This window comes from Pinus tabuliformis, chromosome Q (assembly GCF_031772625.1).
Source record: "Pinus tabuliformis cultivar Carrire ecotype Pingquan chromosome Q, CPIR1, whole genome shotgun sequence".
Classification (NCBI taxonomy): Eukaryota; Viridiplantae; Streptophyta; class Pinopsida; order Pinales; family Pinaceae; genus Pinus; species Pinus tabuliformis.
This window is the reverse complement of record NC_142296.1, coordinates 1,305,449,367-1,305,475,113: the sequence shown is the minus strand read 5'-3', so window position 1 is coordinate 1,305,475,113 and position 25,747 is coordinate 1,305,449,367. Positions and strand designations below refer to the sequence as shown.

General features: G+C 39.2%; 1 protein-coding gene across 3 annotated transcripts in view; it reads left to right on the top strand.

The window, feature by feature from the left end:
* The window catches only part of LOC149224626 (putative serine/threonine protein kinase IRE4), a 472,510-nt gene that overhangs the window by 57,629 nt on the left and 389,134 nt on the right, over window positions 1-25,747 (top strand). For all 3 annotated transcript variants that reach the window (XR_016249525.1, XM_089386195.1, XM_089386193.1), the window contains exon 6: window positions 25,022-25,271. Coding sequence is in view for 2 of the 3 variants with exons in the window: in XM_089386195.1 (XP_089242321.1) it covers window positions 25,022-25,271 (250 nt within the window). In the remaining variant the exon portion in view is untranslated. The remainder of the gene's footprint in view (window positions 1-25,021; window positions 25,272-25,747) is intronic.

Genomic DNA, 25,747 nt, shown 5'->3' with positions numbered 1-25,747 from the left:
AAATACAGGACATGGTGCAGGTATATTTTTACGTAATTTTATTCACAATGAGCAAAATTACATGTTGTAGATGCTAATAAGCATAATAGCATATGCATAATAATCATGTCCTAATTTCTCAGGATCTATAGGTAATCCAGAAGACTAATCTATTCTTTTCTACCTTTGTTTTTTTCTATGTTGCATGGGTTCCCGAACCCGGGCGTGGGGTTCTCGTCCCCAAGTACCAGATTCGGGTTCGAGTGCTTCTGAGAAGAACCCATAAAAACTGGGTTCTTCATTAAAAAAAATTGGGTTCTTTTGTCTTGATGGGTACGGAGAACCCTGATGATGGGTACTTGGAACCCCAAAATCAGGTTCTTTTGGGTTCTTTGGGGTTCATTTTAGCTTTTATATTTTCTTTTTTAATTAATTTAATGGGCTTCCCCTAATATTCTGGTTCTTCATCTTGCGAGAGGAATTGGAGTAGTTATTCCTTTATCCATTTAGTAAAAAGAAATATGTTGGGCTCAAAGAAGGCAGAGAACTTAGTGTATGTTCATAGGACTCTTTGTCTCATATCTTGAAAAGACCCTAGATACGAGGGTCCTTTCAAGAGATGGGACCAATACACAAACGATGCTATGTGTGTGGACGAGGAGATACAACCAGATGGCCTTATTGAGCTACCTCTAATTGCTATGGATGAGCAAGAGCCTCAAGATGAGAGTCATCCCTACCTGGAGAGCATGCTAACTGAAGATTTGAGTGATGTTGATGACATCGCTTGAGGAAGCCATTGTTCACCATTAGATATTTTTATTTTAGTATTTTAAAATTTCCCAGTTCGTGTTTGGAGATGCCTTAAGACAAATTTTGAATGTAGTATGACAATGGACATATATCATGATTCTTATTAATATGTAAACTCCAATTTGCACTTGCTATCAAACTAGAAATTTTGAAATTTCATTGTGAATGTTGAATGTTCAATGATGTGCATGTTTAAATATTTAAAGTTTAAATCATAAATATTTTAGTTTTCTTGTTTAAAGTTGAAAAATATACAAATTCATATATATTATAATTTATAAAATATAATATTTATATTATATATATATTATAATATACCCCCGACAAACCCACGCACCCTGTTTTTAAAAATGACGTACCCTTCCCGTCCCCGAATCCACGTTTCCTGGCAACATAGGTTTTTTTCCACTTTTCCCCAACCACCAGTGTTGGGTGTGGATGTAACAATAGACATTTGTGCTAAGTTGCACGAAACGGGGAAGCGAAACGAAACGCGGAAGCGAAACGAAACGCGACCTCCCCAAATTTTGGAAACGGGGAAACGCGAATATATATAATAATATAATAATATATATATATATATATATATTAAAAACATTTAAAAATTATTAATATATATATGTGCAATCATAAAGCATTAATGATACATTTACTTAAATCTACTTTGCTCACTGCTCAAAACACCAGCTACTGAAACAACTGCCAATCTCCAAGAGAAACTCCTTGCTGAATAGTGTGATGAGAGAATGAGAGGCACTGCTCTTTTATAACTTTAGAAATGGTTTCTAGAACAGCTTAGAAACCCTAAAAAAATTTAAAAACTAATTAGAAAAAAAAAAAAATTAAAAAACAAGTCATTTTTTTGGGGAAACGGGGCCCGTACGGCCTGGAAACGCGTTTCCGGCCGTACGGGCACGTTTCCAGGCCGTACGGTACGCGGAAACGCGTTTCCGTTTTGTTTCCGGCCGGAAACGGACCCTGTACCTGCGTTTCCTGCAACTTAGCATTTGTGTCTCTTTGGTAATTGATGGCAGTTCTTTGTCAAAATCAGAGCCTTCTCATCCATGTGTTCTTTTGCTGCCACTAACTTCTTTCCCAGGGGTGTGCTGTTCACTTTGCTGCTGCGGGTGGATGACCTTGGAATTAAAGCGGTGTAGTTCTCGATCTCGTCCTTCTGTGAATTGTTCTGGGTGGTTTGTTCATTGATTTCTGTGGAGTTTCCAGGGAGTTCTGCTTCTTTATATTTGTTGTTGGAGGTGTTTTCTGGAGGTTCTTCCTCTTCTGGATCAGCTGCCTGTGTATCATAAAACTGCCATCCTTTTGGCTTTTGTGGTTGTTTTTTTTCCTATCGTTTTTGTTTTGTGGACAGGCACTTTGTAGATGACCATTTGTAGACATATGGGGCATCTGAAGGCTGTATTCTCATAGTCCAGGGCCTGGAACCATTGTTGATTGTTATGATATAATATCATGCGATCTGGTAATCCTTGTCTAAAGTCTACCTCCACACAGTTTTTGGCAAAGGTGAAGATATCCTTAGTGAGTCGATCTTCATCTACTTTTAAGAATTTACCAAGCGCATTTCCAATGCCTGCTAATACTTTGTGGTGCCAAAAATGCAGAGGTAAGTTATATAGCCGTACTCACACTGGCATTTTGGAAACCAACATGGTATTTGCGTCAAACTCTGGAAACCATGGTGTTATGAAGAGACCTACATTACCCCAAAACCATGGTCCTTCATGCAATTCATATTCTTTGTCTTTAGCTGTGTTGAACTTAACAATGAAGAAGCCTTTTGAGCATAAGTGTATGTCACAGTTTTTTGTCCATATGCATATGGAGAAAATCCACTATCTTAGGGCTTCCGGTTTGGGCCAGAATCCATTAAATCTGCAGATCACAACTTTAGAGATAAAATCATTATGGAGCTCATTTACCTCAGGCAGAGTAATTGTTAAGGTTGAGATCTGAGTCATCTGCTCCATAATGTAGGGACTAGGAGTGGTGGTTTGTTGTTGTGTTTGTTTTTGTGGCTCCGTCTTTCCTTTGACTGCATCTTTGAAGGTGGCTGGTCCTTTAGAGCTTGTCCTAGGACATCCTCCTAGAAGTCTTGTAGTGAGGAAGATGGTTGAGTCGCAATCGATGTTATAATTCTGTAGCTTGAGTTCCTCCTGCAGTGCTTTCCCTGCAAAGATCAGAAGTTGCAGGCTAGCTAGTATGCCCATCTTTTCTTGAATCCTGAGTTTAAAAGTTTTTATCTCCTCCCAACAACCGATCTTTATACAGACAGTCTTCCCTTCGAGGGTTTTGATAAAGAGATTGCTCTGTGTTCCTTCATGTGGTTATGTCGAGGGGTCTTCAAGATCCGACCAAAGATTTTTGACTACAGGGTGATGTTCTCGCCCAGCTTGCTTGTGATCTGAGTCCTTGTGTACTCTGTCTTGTGGCGCCCACAAGCTAAAGCTATGTACATTCCCACTCTCTTGCTGCAGCGAACGATTCTCTGCCCCAAAACATTGTGTACATATTGTTTCCCCAATATTGCGATCCCAGTATTGATGCAGAGTGTAATGCGCAGTCTGATTTGCAGAGATCTTGCATTGAACTGGAGGTGCCGCCATTAGGAGATTTGAATCTGATCTGGGCTTTCCATTTGCAGGCGAAGATCTTGAATTTGGAGTATATGATGCAGATCTGTTGGTATTTGTTGCGTCTGTTATTCTTTTTGTAGTGAGAAGAGTAGATCTTCTCTGCCCACACCTTCAATGCATCCCCAAAACTTCCTTCGATCGGGTGTTGAGGCATATGTTGAAGAATCTAGGGCAAATAAGTGTAGTGTGATTCTTCGTTACTTGATAACAATTTGTGGTGTCTTTTTACTTTTTCTTGTTAGCTTAATCTTCTTCTTCTTCTTCTTATTAATGCATGTGTGTGTACTTCATCAAACTGCTACCAAAACATAAGAACAAGAACACAAGGTGTTGGCTCTTTGCCAGGGCCAAAACCTCTCTTCTCTTGATAGGAAAACCCTTTAGTAAGTTTCTCTTATTGAAGCTTCTTATTGATCAATGCCAAACTCTAGACCCCTGACTTGAATATTCTCCAAGCACAAGTCAAGTCCTTTCGGCACTTTGTTTCCTCAACACTTCCTACTTTCGGCATTTCGACCTTCTTCTTCCGGCACTTCGTTCTTTTTCAATTGTTGATAAACCTTGTTACACTTGCTCTAGAAGAGACGCCTTTTGATAAGTCCTTTTCTTGAGATGATCCCTTCCTTCTCTTTAGCAACCAATCAACTTGAATGACTGTAATAGGAGGGCTGTTATAACAACAGAGACAACCTCCTTTTCCTTCGCACATGTGACTCTAATAGGCTTTAGAATAGCCTTATTACCTTCGCTCTTCTTCCTTACTTCTTCGCTTGAGTGGGAGGTGTTAGCGCTTGAAATTTCACCTCAGGCTGAGAAAGGTAAACTTCAAGGCAACATCAAACCACTTAGCCTCGTAGCTAGCCCTACGGGGCAGGAGAGGGCTCTCTCCGGTCTATCTCAGTAAAGATCTTCAATGGGCGAGATGACCAATAGGAAAACACTGATTTTAGGCTAGTAAACTGATCAAGAGGTTTAAATTTGGGATTTTTAAAGTTTTGGTGGAAAATTGGGGAATGGCAATTTCGGGTGCGGGGATTGGACACAGTTTTCGCAGGGAGTTCTTTGGGGCGAGGTAGGAAACAATATTGATGCCTTTGATAGAGATGGATGGATGAGAATGACTGGTGAGGAGTTAAGGAGAGCAAGCAATAACCTTGAATTCCCCTTAAACAGTTGAAAACATTGATATTAAGCAAACTTAAAAGCAGAGCATGACAGTCATGAATTCTACTTTAACACTTCATTTGCCTAATTTGTAGAAGGAAAAGTAAGGAAATGATTCACATAACACACTTACAAGTACAAAGAGAAACACACCATCAATACATGTGACCATAAGAATCCCAAAAAGGACTGCAAAACCCTGGTCTTCCTTTGCCAAAAATTGTAGAGATACAGTGAATAATACAATAAGAGCTTCTCCCTCAAGAGTCCAACCATGAAAATGAGCAAGAGTGTACATAATATAGATCATCTAACATCTTTCCCTGCCTCTAGGGGTCGAGCTCACTATCCTAGGAGCTGTTTCAACCAATTCTAAACTAAGCACTGAAAACTAGGCAGTCAAAACAACTTGCCTCTATAAGCTAGGAAACCAATTCATTCATTTAATTTTCACCTATCTCATGAACGAATCTTCTAGAAGAGATACATAAGTGTAAAAGTGTCATAAAATTACATCATTTACAACAAGGAGGATAAAAATCAACTCCAAAAAGTCAAACATAGTCAAAACTGCGTTTTGCTGAGCTGTAGGCTGAAATCCTGAGCAATTTGCCTGATGGGTCGCGCGCCATTCCTGAACGGGTCGCGCGCCTTTGAGAACACTTTTGGGGCACTTCCAGGTGTCCAAATGGGGCAAGAGTAGGCTTGTTGGAAAGGTCTGGATGTCTACTTTCCAACCCAAGTGAAATTTCTGAATTTGGTGGTCATTTACCCCTCCAAAATTGCAATCTCCCAAGACTGCTTTTTGTGTGTCAAAAATGTGGCAGAAAGTCATTTTTTGCTTGTTTTTTGACTTTTTGGAGGTCCAAAACTTCATAAAATCTCTTGGCAATGGGTGAGCATGTGTAACTTTTCATGACAAATCCAGAAATGCTGAGTTTTCCCAGAACGGAGTAGCCAAATGAAAGGGTCGCGCGGGGGGTGAGACCTGTTGAGGGGACAAAACCTGTTTTTTGCCTGAAAAAACCAAAAATGACCCAAAATGCTCAAAATTTCTTGGAATTTGTGCTGGGGCTGAGCTATTTAGTGCCATGCTCCTTCAAGGAAGCCTCGGCCAAGATGTGGAGGGGGTCGGACCTTTTTCTTCGTTTTTGTGCTTTGGCCAACCGCCTTTGGAGCACTTTCATCTTCGCCTTGCACACGTGCATCCGTGCCCAATAATGATTCTTCATGTTTCTAAGCAATTTCTTATCTTGGTTGGCCTTGGCCAACAGCCTCTCCAAATGAGCATTGAGCCGGATAAGCATAGACTCTCGCTCAACGGGTACTAAATCACCGGGTCTTCTTCGATTCAAGTTGCGGTCACTACGAATCCTCCACAACTCATCAAGAGTTTGCTCATCCTCCAACTGCTTGTTGCGCTGCTCTAAATAGGTGATCCTCCACTGTGCCATCTCTAACTTCTGCTGCAACAAGCGGTTCTCGGCCTCCTTTTGCTGAATGACCTCATGAAGCTCCGTGGTAGGAGAGCGGGTATCAAGATCAATGATATCAATGTCGGGATCACCGGTCATTCCCTCCTCGATCATGGGCTGCTTGCCCCTCTGTGCTGCCTGTGCTGCTGAAGAAGGCGAGGCCCCTTCCACCTGATGTGGAGATAGCACTCGCTGAGCTGATGAAGAAGGCGAGACCAGTGTTTTACGAAACGGCCGTACCGAAACGGAAACGGCCGTTTCGTTCCGTTTCAACACAAAAAAATGTGACCCGGCCTTTGACCCGGCTCGGCTGGCCGAGTCAGCTATGACTCGGCCGAGTCAGCCAATGACTCGGCCGAGTCATAGCTGACCCGGTCAACCCGGCCGGGTCCTGTCATGACTCGGCCGTTTCGTTCAAGTGCGGCTGGGGCAGCGTAATAACCAAAAATAAATGACTTTTTTGCTGATTTTTGCCAAGGATTCAGAGGGAGATGTAATGTTTTGATGATGTATGTCCATCAGATAAGGATCCTCCCATTTTCAAATGAAAGAGGTAATTTTAAGATGTAAGATCTAGCTTTGTTTCTAAGTGTCAAAGGTCTGGTAAAATTCAACAGCTATTGTAGACTACACACAGGGACATTGGGGTATATCTGTATCATACATCACATTTAGCTGCCACGCAATGCTTTTGCACTAAACAGAATATTCTTTAATGTATACCTCTGTTCTAGAGGCGAATAGTAAAGGATCAGAACCGTGTCATAATCATAGAGTTGTGAACCACTGTCAAAACAATTTCAGAAAACCAACGATTATGCCCTCAGAACAAAATGACTAAAACCTGCAAAATATATGTTGAACGAACCCAGGGAATCCCAGAACTATAAACCACAAACCCTTATACAAGTTCAATGCTGTTACAGATCAAAGGATGTCCGAATTATCTTATCTCTTTTGGAGAAAGGATGTCCGAATTACCTTAATCTTTTGACAACCTTTTGGTCCAGCAAGATATTAGAAGGTTCAAACTTCAATTTGGCATTTTCAACAATTATTTAGCCTTTTAATATGCTTCCATATTATCAACTTATTTGGGGCTTGTGACCACATAGTGGGTGCACCAACTTAAGTTGGACATATCTTTCAAACAGTAAGGAGTCTCGCAGCGTGCTATATATCCTTAGAATCGTAATGACGAGGAGAATCCAATAAAGATGGTCAAGCAATAATGAAGCGGAACATAAAGATGAGTCTTTGATCATGTATGACAGAGTCCAGACTACAGTTGACTATGTATTTACTATTGCCATTGGGTACACCGTACCATTTTGATATAATGGATTGGTTCATGAGCCTACTTTGATCATATGTTGTCTTCCATGTATATTATAATGTTGTGTGTTTGAAAACTTGAATGAAAATCTTTAAAATTATGTTTAAAATTATGTTTTTTTATAAAAAAAATAAATATTTAATGTATTTTTTACAACGACCGAGTCATTGAAATCGAGCCGGCCGAGTCATTGCCGTTTCCGAGTCCGAGTCCGAGTCGATCCTCGGCCGAGTCCGAATCCGAGTCCGTTTTGTAAAACACTGGGCGAGACCCCTTCCACCTGCTGTGGAGAAAATACTCGCCGAGCTGCTGCAAATAAGGCCCTTTGGCCTTTCTGATAAGTGACCAATGGAGAAGAGCTGACATATCTAGTCACGGGGGTGTCATGCTGCTGTGATGGTCCTCCCTCCTCGTGAACAACCTCAGGATGTGGTGGTGGTGGTGCTGTGAAAAGCTCACGAGAGATAAACTCCTCCCATGGGATGCCCTGCTGAGCCAACTGATGTATGACCACAAGCTGAATCAAACCATAATGATAGAGGCTCCTATACTGCTGTGCTGGGCTCTTCCTCTGCATCAAGGGCACCATCCTCTCAATGTTCCGGCACAAGAAAACAGGGATGTTCATCATCCGTACCCGTGTGAAATGCATCAACAGGCAAATATGGTACGAATATACCTGTGAAAATCTGCCCTCACAGGTGAAATAGAGCATGATAAGCCTCATCATGGGGGCATACTCACTCCTCAGAAATCTGAAGGGAAATACACCCGTCAAGTGTCTCATGAATGCAGGTCTAATGAAAGGCTCATACTGAACACTGTCCAACATCTTGCGCTTATTCCACACCTCTCCGACATTAGGTATCCCTGTGGCTTGAGCAATCATCTCGGGTGTCAATGTAAAATCCACCCCGGCAAGGTTCACATGTCCATCATGCAAATGCAAAACAAATAAGCGAGCCAACTCCCTGTGATGCTGAATCCGAGAGATCCTCTCGCAAAACTCATAGCAAGACATATAACAAAAGCATGATACTGCCATTGGACAAGCCTGCAAATCGGTCAAAGAGGTGGGCTCCTCTCTCCTATGATGACCGCCCTTTCCACCCTTGTGAGGCCTCCTCTGTACCTCAAACTCTGAAGCTGACGCATGGTCATCACTTTGCGCATAATTGGTTTCGGTTTCTGACATTGTTTTAGGAGCAAAGTGGCTGAAATATACTGCTGTTTCTGCTTTGTAAACTGCTGATTAGAATGCTGTTTCAAGGGGACAAGGAGCACGAGGGAAATGTTAGGGGAGGGATAATTTAAAGGGAAAATGGGAATAATAATAAAACAGGGAGTTTAGGGGAAGAATTATTGCATATACATCATTATACAATTTGATTTACAAGGATATTATGAGAGGTAGGGTTAGGGTGTAATTTTTTGATTTCTTGGGAAGAGGGGTAGGGTTTAAGGCTCTTCACATATTTGGAAGGGAAATTTACATAGAATGATAAGGAATATGAAATGGGAGATGAAAAAAAAAATGAGAACAATGGGATACCTCAAAACAGCATATAAAACCCTAGCAATTTGACAACTTCAAACCAAAAGCACAATGGAGACTTTCACTTGCAAATGGAGACTTTTACAAATACAATCATGACCTTCTTGAACTGTAGCAAGCAATAATTTTTTATGATGGAGGGCCTACCTTGCAAAATTTGGCAATTTGTGGTTCCTTGGCAAGTTTGCTAGCGGTTTTGGTAGAGAGAATGCTGATGGGTCGCGCGCGTTATAACTTAACACTGGCACAGGGCGCCTGACGGGTCGCGCGCCTCCAACGGGTCGCGCGCCTGGTTCAACGGGTCGCGCGCCTTCCCAACTCACACAATTCGCTCAAACTCTCTTGGAAACAATTGCTCTATCACTTGAATGCACAATGAGGCTTGATGGAGGGAGATTAGGGCTTTTATAGCCTTGTTTGAATTAATTTCATGTCATAACCCACTTTATAATGTTTTTTCATGACACTTTATAGACTTGACTTTTTTGGTTTCCTTTTGTCCTGAAATTGATTGATTTGATGCTTTTCTTTGATAATTTTTTCAGGGATAGCATCTGAGGGATCTTGACAAGGGAGCCAGGGTTACATGCTGTCCTTTGAATCATTTTGAATTTTTACAATTTTTACAAAATTTTGAGAAATGACCTTGGCTTTAAAAACAGGGTTTTTAAATCCAAGGTGAAAATTAACTGTACAAGATGAAATTTTTCGAAGAAACACTTTGAAAATCATCCCTCTGGCTTGCTGGGCACTTATTGACCTTCAGAGACATGACCTTGAAGACAAATTTGATCTCAACCCTAGAACTAAAATTTTTGACCTAAAGACAAAGACAAGTAACCTTGAACAGTTTAATGACTGAAACAACTTGATCCAGCGGTGCCAAGAGGGGGACAAAGACACCAGCTCCTCCATCATGGTTATGGCATGCCTAACGGAATGCAAAGAATGACACTGATGAGACACCTATTTATGCAAATGCAAAGAGCTTTGATCGCTGATGGAGGGCTGCTAGACCGACTCTAACAGGAGGTACTTTAGGTCTATGCTCTTATCCCAAATGATGAGGTTTATGTGACTGTGGTAGAGGGCTGCTATAATAGCAGAGAGACCCTCTCCTTCTTCGGACGTGTGACTGTTTTCTACCCTAGAAAACAATCCTCTCGTCTTCGGGTATGTACCCTTCTCATTTGTTGCCCTTTGACCCCTTTTCTTTGTCCTTCTTCATTCTTTTCTTGCCTCCTTTTCCTTGCTAATTTCAGAGCTATCTTGGTGCGTTATATTGGAGTGGACAACCTCTATATATAGAGGACTGTCTCTCCTTTTAGGCCGAGTAGAAGGCCGACATGTTAACTGTTTGTAGGCCAACTTGTTGTGCAGACTTTGGATGGTTTCTATGGTGGTTTTGCATACTTGAAGGAGCTTCTTTTATGGTGCCTTTGCATAGGAGGAGACTTGACTTTTCTTGGAGGTATTCTCTTGACTTTAATACATAATCATACATGGTGTAACATGACTTTTAAGATCTGTTGAAGGAAATGTAACTAGGTTCGGTCTTCATAAATGTACTTTTGATATTTGTATTTATTCAAGAAAAAAAAATATTATTTTTGTAATATATGTCAATGAGTTTCTTGCTCATTGAAATAGGTCTAGCACATGTTACGTGCTATAGGTGAGTCAAATAGTCAAAAGGAAATGTTGAAGGCCTTAAGGGCATGTTACGCCATGTATAATTATGTATTAGGGTCAAGAGAATACCTCCAAGCAAAGTCAAGTCTCCTCCTATGCAAAGGCACCATCAAAAAAGCTCCTTCAAGCATGTTACACCACCAAAGAAACCATCCGAAGTTTGCATAGCAAGTCGGCCTACAAACAGTTAACATGTCAACCTTCTAGTCGGCCTAAAGGGAGGGACAGTCCTCTATATATAGATGCTGTCCACTCCACTATAACGCACCAATAGATCTCTTAAATTAGCGAGCAAGGAAGACGAATCTAAGGTGAAGAAAAAGCGAAGAAGAGAAGCCTCTAGTGCAACGAAGTAAGGGAAAGTATATGCGAAGGTTGGAGGCTGTTTTCTAGGATAAATACAGTCACACGTGCAAGAAAATGAAGGACAGTCTGCAGCCATATCAACAGTAAGATCATAGTCACATAACTTCGTTGGTTGGGCAATTTAAATAGACCTATAAGACCCTTCACTCAAGTGAAGAAGGAAGAGGTCAACATCACAAGGGAAAAAATCACACGTGCGAAGGTAAGGAGGCTGTCTCTGTTTTCATAACAACCCTCGCATTATAGTCATACAAGTTCATTGGTTGGTGAAGAGAAGGAAGGGATGATCTTAGTCAAAGGTCTCATAAAGGTATCTCTTCTAGAGCAAGCGCAACAAGATCTAACAAGTGTTGAAAGGAGGATGAAGTGCCGGGAAACAAAGTGCAGAAAAGAGGAAAGTCTTGACTTGTGCTTGGAGGACATTCTAGTCAAAGGTCTAGGGTTTGGCATTGATCAATAAGAAGCTTCAATAAGAGAAACTTACTAAAGGGTTTTCCTCTCAAGAGAAGAGAGGTTTTTCCCCGACAGAGATCCAACATCTTGTGTTCTTGTTCTTATGTTTTGGTAGCGGTTTGATGAAGTACACACACATGCATTAATAATAATAATAAGAAGATTAAGCTAACAAGAAAAAGTAAAAAGACTCCACAAATTGTTATCAAGTAACGAAGAATCACACTACACCTAATTGCCCTAGATTCTTCAACAAGGTCTTCAACCTTTTTCTTTTGACTATTTGACTTACCTATAGCACATTAACTAGTGCTAGACCTATTTCAATGAGCAAGAAACTCATTAACATATATCATAAAAATAATATTTCTTTTCTTGAATAAGTATAAATATCAAAAGTACATTTATGAAGACTGAAACACTCCCTCTTAACTAGGGAGGTATTCATATAACATTACAAGGTGTTTGGCTATTATCAATCTCCGAAGAATTCACATAAGAGAAATTGGATTTGCAATCCATCTGTTATAGCATCATATCAATCAACATTATCATAGCGCAAGGCCTTGACTAATAGCTCCATCTCTTCATGAGATCATGAGCTACAATGCTGGCGAGACCAATGATTTATAGACATCTTCATCATTGTCTCTCAAGGTACATACCCACCCGGGTGTTCTCTGAGTATGACCTTCTAGGACTATTCTTATCTTGTGTTCCCAACCCTCAAAGAATATCGGTCCTCTTGCCTACTCTTGTCTTGGATGCCCTACACATCCTCAAAGAGTATCAGATGCCATATGATTACCTAATCCTCCTATTCTTTCTTCCCAAGTGAAGACAATAATGTTGTGTCTATCTTGTGTCTATATTTCCATTCATGGCCTTCATCTAGACTTACGTCTATTAGTCCTGGTCTAGTGCATGACCCATGGGATGGAAAAACACAAATGTCACTCCTTTGTAATCAGGGGTGATCCAAAACTCCCTCTTGATTAGGGACTTGTCAGAGCTCCCTCTTAACTAGGGACTCTTTCATTCATCAACAACTTCTTTTTCGTGGGTCCTTTAGCTGCTTGATCTCATTTCTTGCTTGATGTGATGAAGTCTTTGTTTGAACTTCTTCTAGGTAGGGCACCATCCATTGGTCACTTTCTTTCCTGGTTTGTCATGTCATTGCTTTCTTCGTGGATAGTGTCTTTCTTGCCATACATCAAGTTTTCTTGTCATCTGGCTACTATTTTGTCATCTGTCCATGCTTCAGAATACTGTTTACATGCTTCAACCTAGTAGCCCATCATGACTTCATCTTGATATTGCTTCAACATTGCTTTTTCTTTTTGCTGACTGGCTTCTTCATCACAACATCTTTGTAGAGTAGAACCAATTATCTGCATATTTCATATCTCCAAGGCCTTCATAGGTGTCAAGGGTCCTTCCTTCCTTTGTTAGAGTTGTCCTGCCTTCTTTTGGGAGATATCTTCAAAGTATCTTGTCAGATAGTGATTCTTGGTGATCATGGTGTTCTTCACATGCTTGATCTCTTTCTTCATTTGCTTCTTCTTAGATAGATAGGTCAACCATCTTATGCTTCTCGTGAGAGCATTTCTTTATTGCTTCCTAGTCAACAATTTTATGTGAGCATATTCTTTTGTTGACCTTCATTGCATTGTAGTACATGTCTTCGATCATGTCCTTGGTGAAAGAGATTCTTTCATACTTTATCATGTTGTAGAACTATTCCCATAACTTAATAATATACACATGATAACATGACTAAACTTTGATGCATACATACCTCATCTTGATTCTCCTTTGATCATCTTAGCTTCATTTGGTTGTCCTTGGTGTGGTCTCCTTGCTTCATCTTAGCTTGCTTGCATATCATCCTTTTCTTTAATCCCATGAATGGGATTCCCAATGAGACATCTGCTTTGGTTCATGAACCTTCTTTTGAAGTTTCCACTATAAGATCTTAAAGACCCTTGCCTTGCAAATTTTTCTTTTCTTTTGATGATGGAGGTCTTCTAAGATTCTTAATCATGATCAATCTTCTTTTATCATGGATGAGGTCCTATACTAGGTATGCTCCATCTATATGAATATCAGATATCTTGAGCTATATCTACCATGCTCCTATATTCTAGAAGATATTTCTACCCATGCATTTTTATTCTCATTATAAATGCTACATCTTCATGAGTATCTAGAACTCTATGCACTTGATGCTTCTAGATTCTAGAAGATGTTTCTAGCTATGCAATTTTATTTTATTCCTACATGCTCCTACCCTACTCAAAACCTTGAAAGAAGACTTAAAGTAAATAGTTTGTCTTAGACATAGTAGAGATCCGACAGATCTTCTTTCTTTTGCTTCATTTCGTCTTCTTTCACCTCTTGTGTCATGTGAGCTGCTTCCCTCTTTCTTTTGTTGTTGTTGTCCTTCTTAAGCTTAGGACAATTCCTTTTGTAGTGTCCATATTCTTGGCATCCAAAACATTGGATTTTGGACATGTCTTTGTTGTTCGTTATTCATGGATCAAATTTGCCAAATTTTCCCTTTCTCTTGGCCATGGTAGCAAATGCTTGCTCCTTTGATCCCACATCTTCCTTTGGTTTAAGTCTGGTTTTCTTTGTCCTGCATAGAGACCACATTTCACTGAGTGTGGTTGCTTCCTTCTTGGCATATATGCTTCATGTGAAGTTGCCCCAATCCTTAGGTAGAGCATTGAGTACTACAATTGTCATCTCTCTGTCAAACATGACTTCCCCAAGCTCTTGAAGTTGATCTCTCATTTCAGAGATTTTCATGAAGTAGGGAGTTATTCCTTCCTTTGTTATCTTCATCTTGTACAATTCATTCCTTAGAGATATTACTTCTCCGGTTGTGGATACCGAGAATAGCTCTACTAGCTTATCATAAATTTATTTTGATGTTTCAAATTTGGAGACATAAAGAATGAGAGTGTCTTTGATTGATTCTATTAGAATCCTTTGTGTTCTTGTCTCATCCTTATTGTACTTAGCTAAGGCTTGAGTTTGTTCCTTAGCAGGGATAGTGATATTCCCTTTGATATGTTCTAGAAGTTCATTCTCCTTGAGAAGTAGATCATTCCTCTTCTTCCATGCAAGAAAGTGTACTTACCAATTTGTTGCTTTCCTTGCAAAAAGACATTGATGTATATTCAGAAGGGGACATGTACTCACTTGATAGATTTTGAGATGTAGTGGATTTGCTTTCTCCTTGAAGACTTGATGGCTTGCCTTCTTAGGATCTTGATGTTCTTCAAGTTGCCTTCTCCAAGTGGACTTGCTTGATGACTTGTAGCTTGATGTAGGTCCTGTGAAAATTTCTAAACTGGAATTCTACTACTGCAGCAATTGATTTATTTCACCTACTTATTATTCACAATAAGCTATTTATGAAATCCCTTAAGCAAATACTAAAATAAATTCTACTGCAGTTATCACACAATTACCCAGAGAAAAATACATGCATAAGAGCCAATCACATCAACACAGTTATTGTTGGACAATTATCCTCGGAAAACCCCAATGTGGGAAAACCGGTGCAACGGATGAGGGCTTTATTAATCTTCAACAACAATTGCTTTTACAAGGAATGATTTTACACAGAAACTGAAAGAAAACAACTGAGACTTTCCCTTTGAGACCTTCTGACACTTTGGAGACCTTGCTCCCACTTCTGCGTCACCCTTGTGTCACTCCGCATGGCCTAGCGTGGCTTTGAGTGGCTCTGCGTCAGCCTGTGTAAGCTTTGCGTCTCTCCTCTGGACTGCGTCTTTCTCTGCGTTGTCTCCCGTTGTCTCTACGTCACCTCCTCCTTAGTCACTGCCTGCGGCTGATGCCCTCCTCGTACTCCACCCTACAACTCTCCCTCTGAAATCGATCTCCTCTACTTGAGAATTGATTTTCCTTGAGATACTGAGTATATGCCGGTGTTTTTCCAAATGATCCTCAAGTCTTCTCTTGTACTTTTCCTGTTGACGAATCAACGACAGAGATTAAGTCCCTAATCAACGACTAAGATTAAAACAAATTTGATCCTCGTCTCTTAGAAGCTTCTCACCCTCATCTTTATTAATATTTTTATTTTACTATCATGTTGATGTGATTGCTAATCTGAATATTGATATTGGGCTAGTAAAGAAATTGAAGTAAAATTGCTCTAAAGCATAGAACATACCATTGTTGCCTAAAATTAACAAAATGGGGTTAACCAAGTATACTATTAGGTGGTTTCTACTTCTAAAGGGGATAATATGTTCAAGGTACGTCCTTGAAAAAGTGGTGGTATGTGATAGAGAGGTGAATGAAGTAGGGGATCAGAAGGGGTAGCCCTAGACCACATGCTAGGGTGCAAGGGTAGCTAATAAAAGGCAAGTCCACACTTGGGTTTATAATGTATAGGAGGGAGCAATTGTGGTACATGAGGTGCCCCAACCTTGATTTTTCCATCCTTCTTTATATGCCTTTTGCGTTTTTATGATTTTTCTTTGATTAACTGCTCGGGGCTCAATGGGCAAGAGCATGATGTATGAAATGTTGCAATGGATACCCCTTTTTAAGGTAGGGCGGTTCATTGCTCACCAGGGGTTGGGACAATCATGGTTTTCTATTTGATAAAGGAGGCTCATAGAACCTGCAGGAACCAGGATGATGACCATGATGATGGGGTAGAGATCATGTATTAGCTTTTGCCCACGTGCTAAATGTGCTTGTCTCGACCAACTTTTGCATTTTGGGGTACATTTTCCTGTTAAATGTGGCCAATTATGCTTTTATCTTTCTTTTTAGCTGCATCAACCTCCGGAGCATCATTCCAGGCCTAACCCAAGGTGTGGGCAAGGGGAAGGGGAAAGCTAACCCTATGTGGACCCAGTGGAGGAATGTGGACCCAGTGGAGGAATGTGGACCCAAGTGGGAGAAATGATGAATGGGGTAATAATGAGTGGAAAGGGGGTAATATATGCAGATAAGGGAGCGGGACCACGCAACCAAAATCAGGGTTTCCTGTGAAATACCATCCCTAAAGCCAAATGGTCAGTAAAAGAGATCCCACGGGACTAGAATCCAAGGTTAATATCCAAAAGGGGTCTAGGGGACAAGAGCACAGACCTAGCCCATTCTTTCCATCGAATCCCCCCATTAATCCATGCCCAAAAGTGTCCATGATAAGCAAACTACAATACTCAATTACCAAATGACAAGGCATACCTTTAAGTTTGGGAGGCCCACCTTCAAACATACGATCATCGCAGATGGGTGAGGGACCACATCGTTGGCTCAGGTGGCGGAGAAATGGCACAATGAACTAGCTGGTGGTTGCAAGGGGTTGCCAACTGAGGACTGTTGAAGAAAGTGTAGCTAGGTTCGATATTTACAAAATGTAATTTTGATCATGTACTTGTCAAGAAAAAGAAATGTTATTTTTGTAAATTATAAGAATGAATTTCTTGCTCATTCCATAGGTCTAGGAAAGTCAAAGAGTCAAAGACATGTAAGGAGCTCTTCACGAGCCTATGTAAAATGTATACAAGTCTAGAACAACCCTCCAAGACAAGCACAAAGAAGATTGCTTGCGAAACAATGAAGAGGTCGGTTAAGTCGGCCTCAAAGAAAATACAAATGACATGTCAGCTCTATGCAAGAGACACATCAGTTCACATAGACATGTCGACTTATTATGGAGGCATAACACCTATAAATAGGCGGCTAGAGTTACCACAGAAAATCAGAATTTCGGATAAGTATCTCTATAACTTCGGAGGTACAAGAACTCGGATTTTGGATGGGTACAAGACTGTCTATCTTCGCATAAGGCTCAAACTTCAGATGGCATTACTGTAGCTTCAGATGGGTGCTATAAAAATAGTAACATTCTCGGCATAAGTATGATGATAAGGGCTTCAGTGCAAGAGGGGAACACTTTGTCTCATCATTCTAGACAGTATCATCTTGGTATAACAGTGATGACAAGAATCTCAAGGATCCACATCAGTCTACACAGTCTTGACATAATTCAGATGAAGAAGGTCCTATAGTAACACTCTCTGCAGTCATGATCTTAAGCTTAGATATGATCTCAATGGAGACTCTGTCACAAGGTTATGATCACAACGAAGGAGCAGCTATGGTGAAACAATCATGACCTCGGTGGGCCTAGGTGCAGACCTTAAGAAGATCTCGGTGGTACAATTAAGACTTCGATGAAAGTGCAAAGATGTTGCAGCAACAGTGAAGATCTTGATGATGACCTCAGAGGTGCAACAATGATGATGATCTCAACAGTGACAAAGAAGAGGATTGGTGTCTTGGTCTTGGAGTGGCTCAGTAAGTCTAGGGTCATGGTCTTGGTGTTCGTCAATTGGAATCTCTATAAGAAGAATTATGTGCGGGTTTTCCTCTCCAAGAGGGAGAGGTTTTGGCCCTGGTAGAATGCCAACATCTTGTGTTCTTGTCTCTTTGTTTTTGGTAGCTATTTGATGAAATAAGAAACACACACTCTAATAATGTCAAAGAGAAGATTGTGCTAATAAGAAAATTAAAATGCCTCACAAATAATTATCATGCTAAGAAGAATCTCATTAAATCAATGCCCTAGATTCTTCAACATGGTATCAGAGCTATGGTTGCAGTCTAAGGAAGGGCAGAAAAGTGACATAGAAGGATCTGTCTTCAAGGACATCAAAGCAAGTTGAAAGGTTTAAAGGAGAAAGTCTACAACAGTACATGGAGTATCAACTTCAGTGATTACAATCATGCACTCAACTCATGTTCAGTTTGATGGAGTATATCAGTACCATTCCTGGGATCCTCACTTCTTGATCACTGAACCTTCTCTATGAAATAAAGACAGTCTTGGCATAAATTACAAACTCAGGGATATATGGCAGAATTGATCCAAGAAGTGCCTCTCACAATCCATATTATACCACTGTCTCAATCTAGTTACTGCAAGAAGGCAGTTTTGGTGATAAGACAGTCTCTCTATACAATGCCTCTCTACCCAAAGACATCACTGTCTCAGTACAGTGTCATAACAAATACTTGTCACAGTCTCAGATCTTGAACAACATGATGCTCAAATTAGAACATAAGTCTCCTTATATCACTATCATAGTTTAGATAATGCTCAATGTAGGTGTTGCTGCTCCGAGGAATACTGAGTGTGATAAAGTCCACTTGTGGGATAACAATATCACTAACATGTCAACAATGTGCTTTAATACCTTAAAGATGAATTGGAAGTCAAGATGATCTCAAGGTCACAACGCAGTTTCGGTGATGTCAAAATCACAAATGTCATGGAGCTAGAAGGCCTCCAAGGAAGTCTTGACAAAAGGATACTAGTGATGGGCAACTCAAGCAAAGGAAGTACCAAGGTGAAGATCTCCTCTTCACATGCCAAGTGAGTATCTTTCAAGTTCAATCAATTTTTGGTTTAATAACTTTCTTTTGCAAGGAAATAGAAATACTGGAGGATAGTGATAGTCTTGATGAAAAAGGTGCTTGCATAGAATAAGGAGGATTGTCATAATCCTCATAGAAAAGAGAAGTCATTGATGTCTATGGAAAGGTCTCTGAAGGTCAAGCAGTGCTTGAATGCATCAAGAGACTCATAGGAATCGTATGAAATCACTCAAAGGTCCTCCCATGCCAAAAGAGGAGACATAAAGAGAGATATATGAAATACTAGAAGAGATATTCTCTGAAATTGTAGTAAAGAAGGTCGTACCACTTAGACCTACACAAAAGTTTGGTCCTCAAGCAAAGCAAGATTCAAAAATATAGAAAGATTTTGGAAGCTCATATCATTGGAAGATGGAGGAAGTTGAAGAAAAGGGCCAAGAAAATAGGGAGTGACTCCTATGAGTAAGATATTATCCCTCACAAAAAGGGTCCTATCATAAGCTCCTAAATCTTGTGTTATAAGATATGACAATGATAATAAGATGCATCATGGCATCATGGAAGCATTAGAAACAAGAGCTCGTGACATCACCATGGGAATCATGAAGGACAAAATCCATGGCAGACAAACATGTAGGATATAGCTCTTGGGAACCTCAATGGACATTGAAGGAAAGGAAGAAGTCATCTAAGACAATGCTCATCATACATCAAGTCAAAAAGGAAAACATATGCCAGTTGGGGATATACAAGATCCTCAAAATTCTCTAATGGAATCCTCATTGTAAGGTTCACTAATCTAGAGAGGAAGCAAGTGTTTCAACAAGAACTCCAACTTATGGAATCCATAAGATGATGATGTGATGACATGAAGCAGATCAAGGGATTGAAGATCTCTTCAATCAAGGAAGCTGCTGGAAGAAGCCTCGATGACTTGAAGATAAAAATAAGGTATGTATGCTTGTGTTTAATATTATAATGACATGACATATGGTTGCAGATAACATAAATCATTACTTCTATCTTGAGAAGCATGATCAAGAGAAAAAGGTTGTTATGTAAGAAATTAGTTAATTTTAGGTTTAGTTAGACAAAAGGGCACGATCATAAGATCATGCCCTTTCCCAAAGGGTGCCCATGGCGGTATATAAGCTAGGAACCCCATTGTAAACAGTCATCATCTGTCAATTCAATTATTAATAAATATTTAAATATATATTTTTTTGCGTATTAGAAGTTTTTTCCTTCATCTGGTATCAGAGCGAATGAATCCTCTCGCTTGGCTGGGTTCATGCATCCATCCGCTGCCAATTGTGATCCCTACATCTGTTCATCCACCTCCCTGTCCACGCACTTCCGCCATACAAATTCTCTGCGGGTAAACTAAAACCCATCGTCCAACCCGCACCACTTCCATTTTCTACGCCATTTCTAAACCCACGATTTTTGTCGTTTCCATCGAAATCGTGCCACTCGGCCCTCTTGCCACCCGCCTTATCGCTGCGTCTGTCCACTACATCGCTGCTTCCACCTCCCGCCAGTTGTTTTTTGCTGCCATTAAGATCGAACCTGCGGCAAGTTCTGCGTAATCGGCGGCTGCGTGGAATAACATTGCGGTGACCTGGTGTGAGCCGTGGGCTCCTTCCTTTACGGTGCTGCGTGATATTTCCGGGAAACGTGACCCCTCCACCAGCAGACGTGACGGTAGACATATAAAATTATATATAACGTAAAATATATATATATATTTAAATATATATAACATTTATTTATATATATAACGTGAAATATAAAATATATATAACATATATACATAATTATATTATATATTATATATGATATATATAATTTAATTAATTAAATCTATTTTAATTAATTAAAAGTTATATATATATATATATATATATATATAAGTTAATTTAATTAATTAAATTTATTTGAAAAAAAAACACTTATGTCATATAGTTAAATTAATTAATTTAATTTAATTATTTAAATTTTTTTTATTTAAGCTGGCAGATAAATACACGCCCCCACAAACTCGCTCAATGTCGGCAATGACAATGGCGGATTTCCAAAAAAAATTGTTGGACGCAGAGCATAAGATACATAGCAACCACGATGAGGTCAGTAAAAGATTAGATGAATTCCAGATCAAGCTTGAGAGGCAGGCTGACGATATCAAAAATCAGGCTGACAAAATAAAAAATCTTCAGGATACGACAAATCGAATAGAAATAAAGATGGAAAACCAACATGTCCAAACAGAAGTAGAAATCGGAGAGGCCTTAACAATGCTGAAACTTTTGTGTAAAAAGGCGAATTGTACACCCGCACAACCACTGAAAGAAAATGAAGAGAATCAAGAGCACATCTCATCAGATTCAACAAAGTCAATAGACTCTCATGAAAAAGTTGAATCCCCAAAAAAATCAACGACACCCCACCAAGAAGTGAGTAACGCAACCCTTACAAACAAGCAACTTTGGGATACCTTTACCAATCAACACCCCTTTTTCGCTCAACCATTAGCAACATACCAGCGAAGGGCAAAAGTCGAGATGCCTAAATTTGATGGAAACGAAAAAAACAATGTTGCATGGATAAATAAAGCAGAAGAATACTTTGAGATATATGACATCAATGATGATGACGAAAAGCTCAGGCACGCATCCATGAAAATGGAAGGGGAAGCATATAATTGGTATATGTGGTGGAAAAAGACAACACACGTCATTAGCTGGAGAAAATTTAAGGATGCATTCTTTAAAAGATTCCAAGGTGTAAAGGAAGAAGAGTTCTTTTCAAAACTCATCAAATTATGACAAAAAGGAAGTGTGGACGAATACACTCAAGAATGGGAGACCTTAGTAACACGAGTACCTGGGTTATCAGAATCTCGTCTAATTCAATCATACGTCTCGGGACTCAAAACCCATTTACAAGTAGAACTTGAGATGCATGACATTACATCAATAGAAGTAGCAAGACGAAAAGCAAAAACAACCGAAAAGAAATTCGAACCAATATTTTGGTCAAAAGCGGAAAAAACATATTCAAGATGAAGAATACCCCAGTATGTGGACTCAAATAATACAAGATATGTTCCACCACATCGTTGTGAAGATGAAAAATCTAATGTGGAAATGCAAAGGATAAAAGAGGGTAAATGTAAACACTGTGGTGAGAAGTGGGACCCCAAACATAGGTGTGCTAAAGGAAAAGAACCAAAGAACCTATATAATTGTGAAGCAACTAAAGATTCAAACAGTGAAGAGTTTGACATAGAAGAAACAGAAGATACTCCAGAATCCTCACCAAAATTAGATGAGGGAAGTATTCCGCAAGTGACATTGTCAGCTATGACAGGTATATCACAACCTTAGACCTTAAAGTTAAAAGGACACATAAAGAAGAACAACGTAGTGGTTCTCATCGACTCTGGTAGCACACACAATTTTTTAGATGCAACCGTGGCAAAGAGACTCAATATTTTTTCATTTCCCTTACCAAACATGAAAGTGATGGTAGCTAACGGTAAGAAGATTGAAAAGGTGGGGAAATGCCATAAGGTTAAATTGCAGATTCAAGACTTCAGTTTAGAGTCTCCGTTTTTCATGGTACCGTTAGGAGTAGATGTAGTCTTAGGTATCCAGTGGTTACGAACTTTAGGTACTTATGCCGCCAACCACCAAGTACAATTTATAAAATTCAAATGGGGAGGTCAGAAGTACAAATTACACGGATTTCAAGCACCAGAAAATCAAATTGTATCATCATCTCAGATGATGAAGATGATTCGAAAAGGAGCACCCGCTTATGTAGTACAATGTCACCAGTTAGAAATGTTATCTGCAAATATGACTAGTGAAGAGTCACTAGAGATACAACATCTAATTCAGAAGCATGAAAAAGTATTTCAAGACCTACCTATGAAGATGCCGCCTAATAGGGAAATTGAGCATACAATAGAAGTCAAGACAAGATCAGACCCCATCAACATCAAGCCATACCGATATCCACATCACCAAAAGACGGAAATTGCAAGATTAATCCAAGACCTTTTAAAGTGTGGGACCTTGATCATCTTGGAATATCTGATCAAGTGGAAGGACTTACCGAAGAAGACGCTTCTTGGGAGAATGAAGCATTTTGTCAACAACATCCGTCGTTACGTATGCTTTGAGGACAAAGAATTTTTTCGAGAGGAAGGCAATGTTATGTAAAAAATTAGTTAATTTTAGGTTTATTATTTAATTTTAGGTTTAGTTAGACGAAAGGGCATGATCATAAGATTATGCCCTTTCCCAAAGGGTGCCCATGGCAGTATATAAGCCAGGAACCCCATTGTAAACAGTCATCATCTATCAATTCAACTATTAATAAATATTTAAATATATATTTTTCTGCGTATTAGAAGTTTTTTACTTCAAAGGTGTGAAAATTTCTGAATCTACACGTCAGAAATCCTACTGCAATCACTGGTTTATCATCTCCTACTTTTTTTTTTTTTTTAAATTTCCAAAGAAAAAAAGCGAACTTTTTATAAGTAGTATAAAAAGTTACATTGCATATGCCCAGGCATTCCTTTTGCAGTGTGCTGATAACATAAAGCTACAACAGAAAAGTGACAGTCTTTTCTGTGCAAACAGCTGAAAGGTATATCCTCTTAGGGGGTTCAATTTCCCCTTTGGTGACCTCCACAACTTATATTTATTTTAATTTTCTTTTCCTAAGTCCCAACTTTTGTCTTTTCTCCAAAAAATTATTTAACAGCTCCACAACTTATTTCTCCTAAGATTTACTTATCTAATATAATTTTAATTGCCAAAATTGCAAAATTGAGAATTTCCTTGACAAATTTTTTAATTGGGGACATGACATAAACAAAGATAACTTTGAACATTTTCTTTCCAAAAAAGCAGGTGGCTTGAAATTGCCATCAAAAGCTAAAAAGCTTTTGACATTGAAGGTAATACTTGAAGGTGTACAAGAATCACCTACATTGGTATCATGTTAGATTTAGGGTTCACATCAATAATCAAGAGTGAACACAAGAGACAAATATATTGAAGGGTATCATTGTATTCATATATTCAATGAAACCAATACATTACGTAAGATGATCATGCTTGATGCATCGTACTTGATACATGATAGCAGACAATGAGGTGATAGTACCAGATCACAGACGTATTTTAAATGCTGTCAACATATCAAGATTTTCAACTGTTAACACTGTAGCGGGACTAATGTAACCCAGTAAGACGATTGGCTACTAGATAGAAACCACCATGATACTAACAATCAGAAACCAAAGGTAGAATCAAAATACATAATTGAAGAGCAAAGCTAGACTTAATAATCCAATGTAACTTTGAGTTGGCTTCGCAGCTACTGAGCCAAAGTCAACTTTACCCCCTGCAGCCTCATGTTTTGTTTGGAAAAGGTGGTGTTTGGTCATCTTTAACAATGAATCGAACATATCTAGAGGAACTTTGGACTCTCAGTGCAGAGTTGGTTGCCTAGATCTCGGCTAGACTAAATATCTTTGAAAATGATGTGGATCTTTTAGAGGTTTGGGCTAGGACTAGCATGATGTCCCTTCTTGCCTATGTCGGCGAGAGAGTTTCATCTACTGACCTGTAGCCATGTTATAATATTTAAATTTAATGTAACATAAGATGCATTTTTTTGAGGAAAAATCGCTAGCAGTCAAGAATTGGGATATGGCACTGGGTAGAGGCTATGGAATATGCCATAATTTCAAAGACCAGCAAGATATGTGTATGGTTTTGAATTGCGATGAGTACTTTCATGGAAGAGATCAGGATATTAATTTTTGCTACAAGACTATACGGATGCTTTTAGTGAATTATTCTTGCAGAGCTTTTTTATTTGATTTAACCATGCTAATAATACTGCTTTTTACACAATTGTCAGACAAGATCATTATGTACAAACAAAAGAGAACATCTCTGAGGAAGAATTGTTTGATTTACATATCTTGTGATTGTTGTTTCTTAAGAAAATAAATTTGCCATCATTTTTCTTCTTATCACATCTAATTGAGTGTTTTTATGGTCTATCATTTTTTCAGGGAGAAATATCTTATAGCTTGTGAGGCACTAGATCAGAAAGGCTTTGAGCAATCAAGTGCTGTGCAGGAGGAGGAGGGGTCATTGGCAGATGATGGGCCTCGTAGTGTCATGTCAACACCCATGCATCCTGCTCCTAAAGAGAGAACAAATATAAGTGATTTTGAAATTATCAAACCAATTAGTAGAGGTGCCTTTGGTAAAGTATTTTTGGCAAGGAAAAGAACGACTGGTGATTTGTTTGCTATTAAGGTATTACGAACTGGATTTTGAAATTTTGTAGTATTACACTCTTGTTCTCTTCCAGTCATACTGATTTTATTTGGTGATTGTATTACTAATATGATGTCTTTCATAATTTTTTGTCAATAAGTTATATTAAGCATTAAGTTCAGTTGATTGACCACTACAACTATCTAGGCATTCAAAGCTGTTTTGAGAACAGACTTGGTAATTATTCTATGAAGGTTTGCATGTCTGACTTTTATAATAGTCTCTATATGGCCATTGGTATGAATATGTGTAAACGAATGTCGAACTACTAGCCATTTTCCCTTATATCTTTCTTTTTGTGTGCATTTGTTCAAGTGTACAAGACATTAGAGTCTGTATATGCATAACATGCAGAAATACATGTTAAATTGTAGTGTTAGATAAGGGCATTGTTACCACCCAAACTAGCAGCCTTGCCAAGGTCCATACAAGACTCTAAGTTGGCACACGCATGA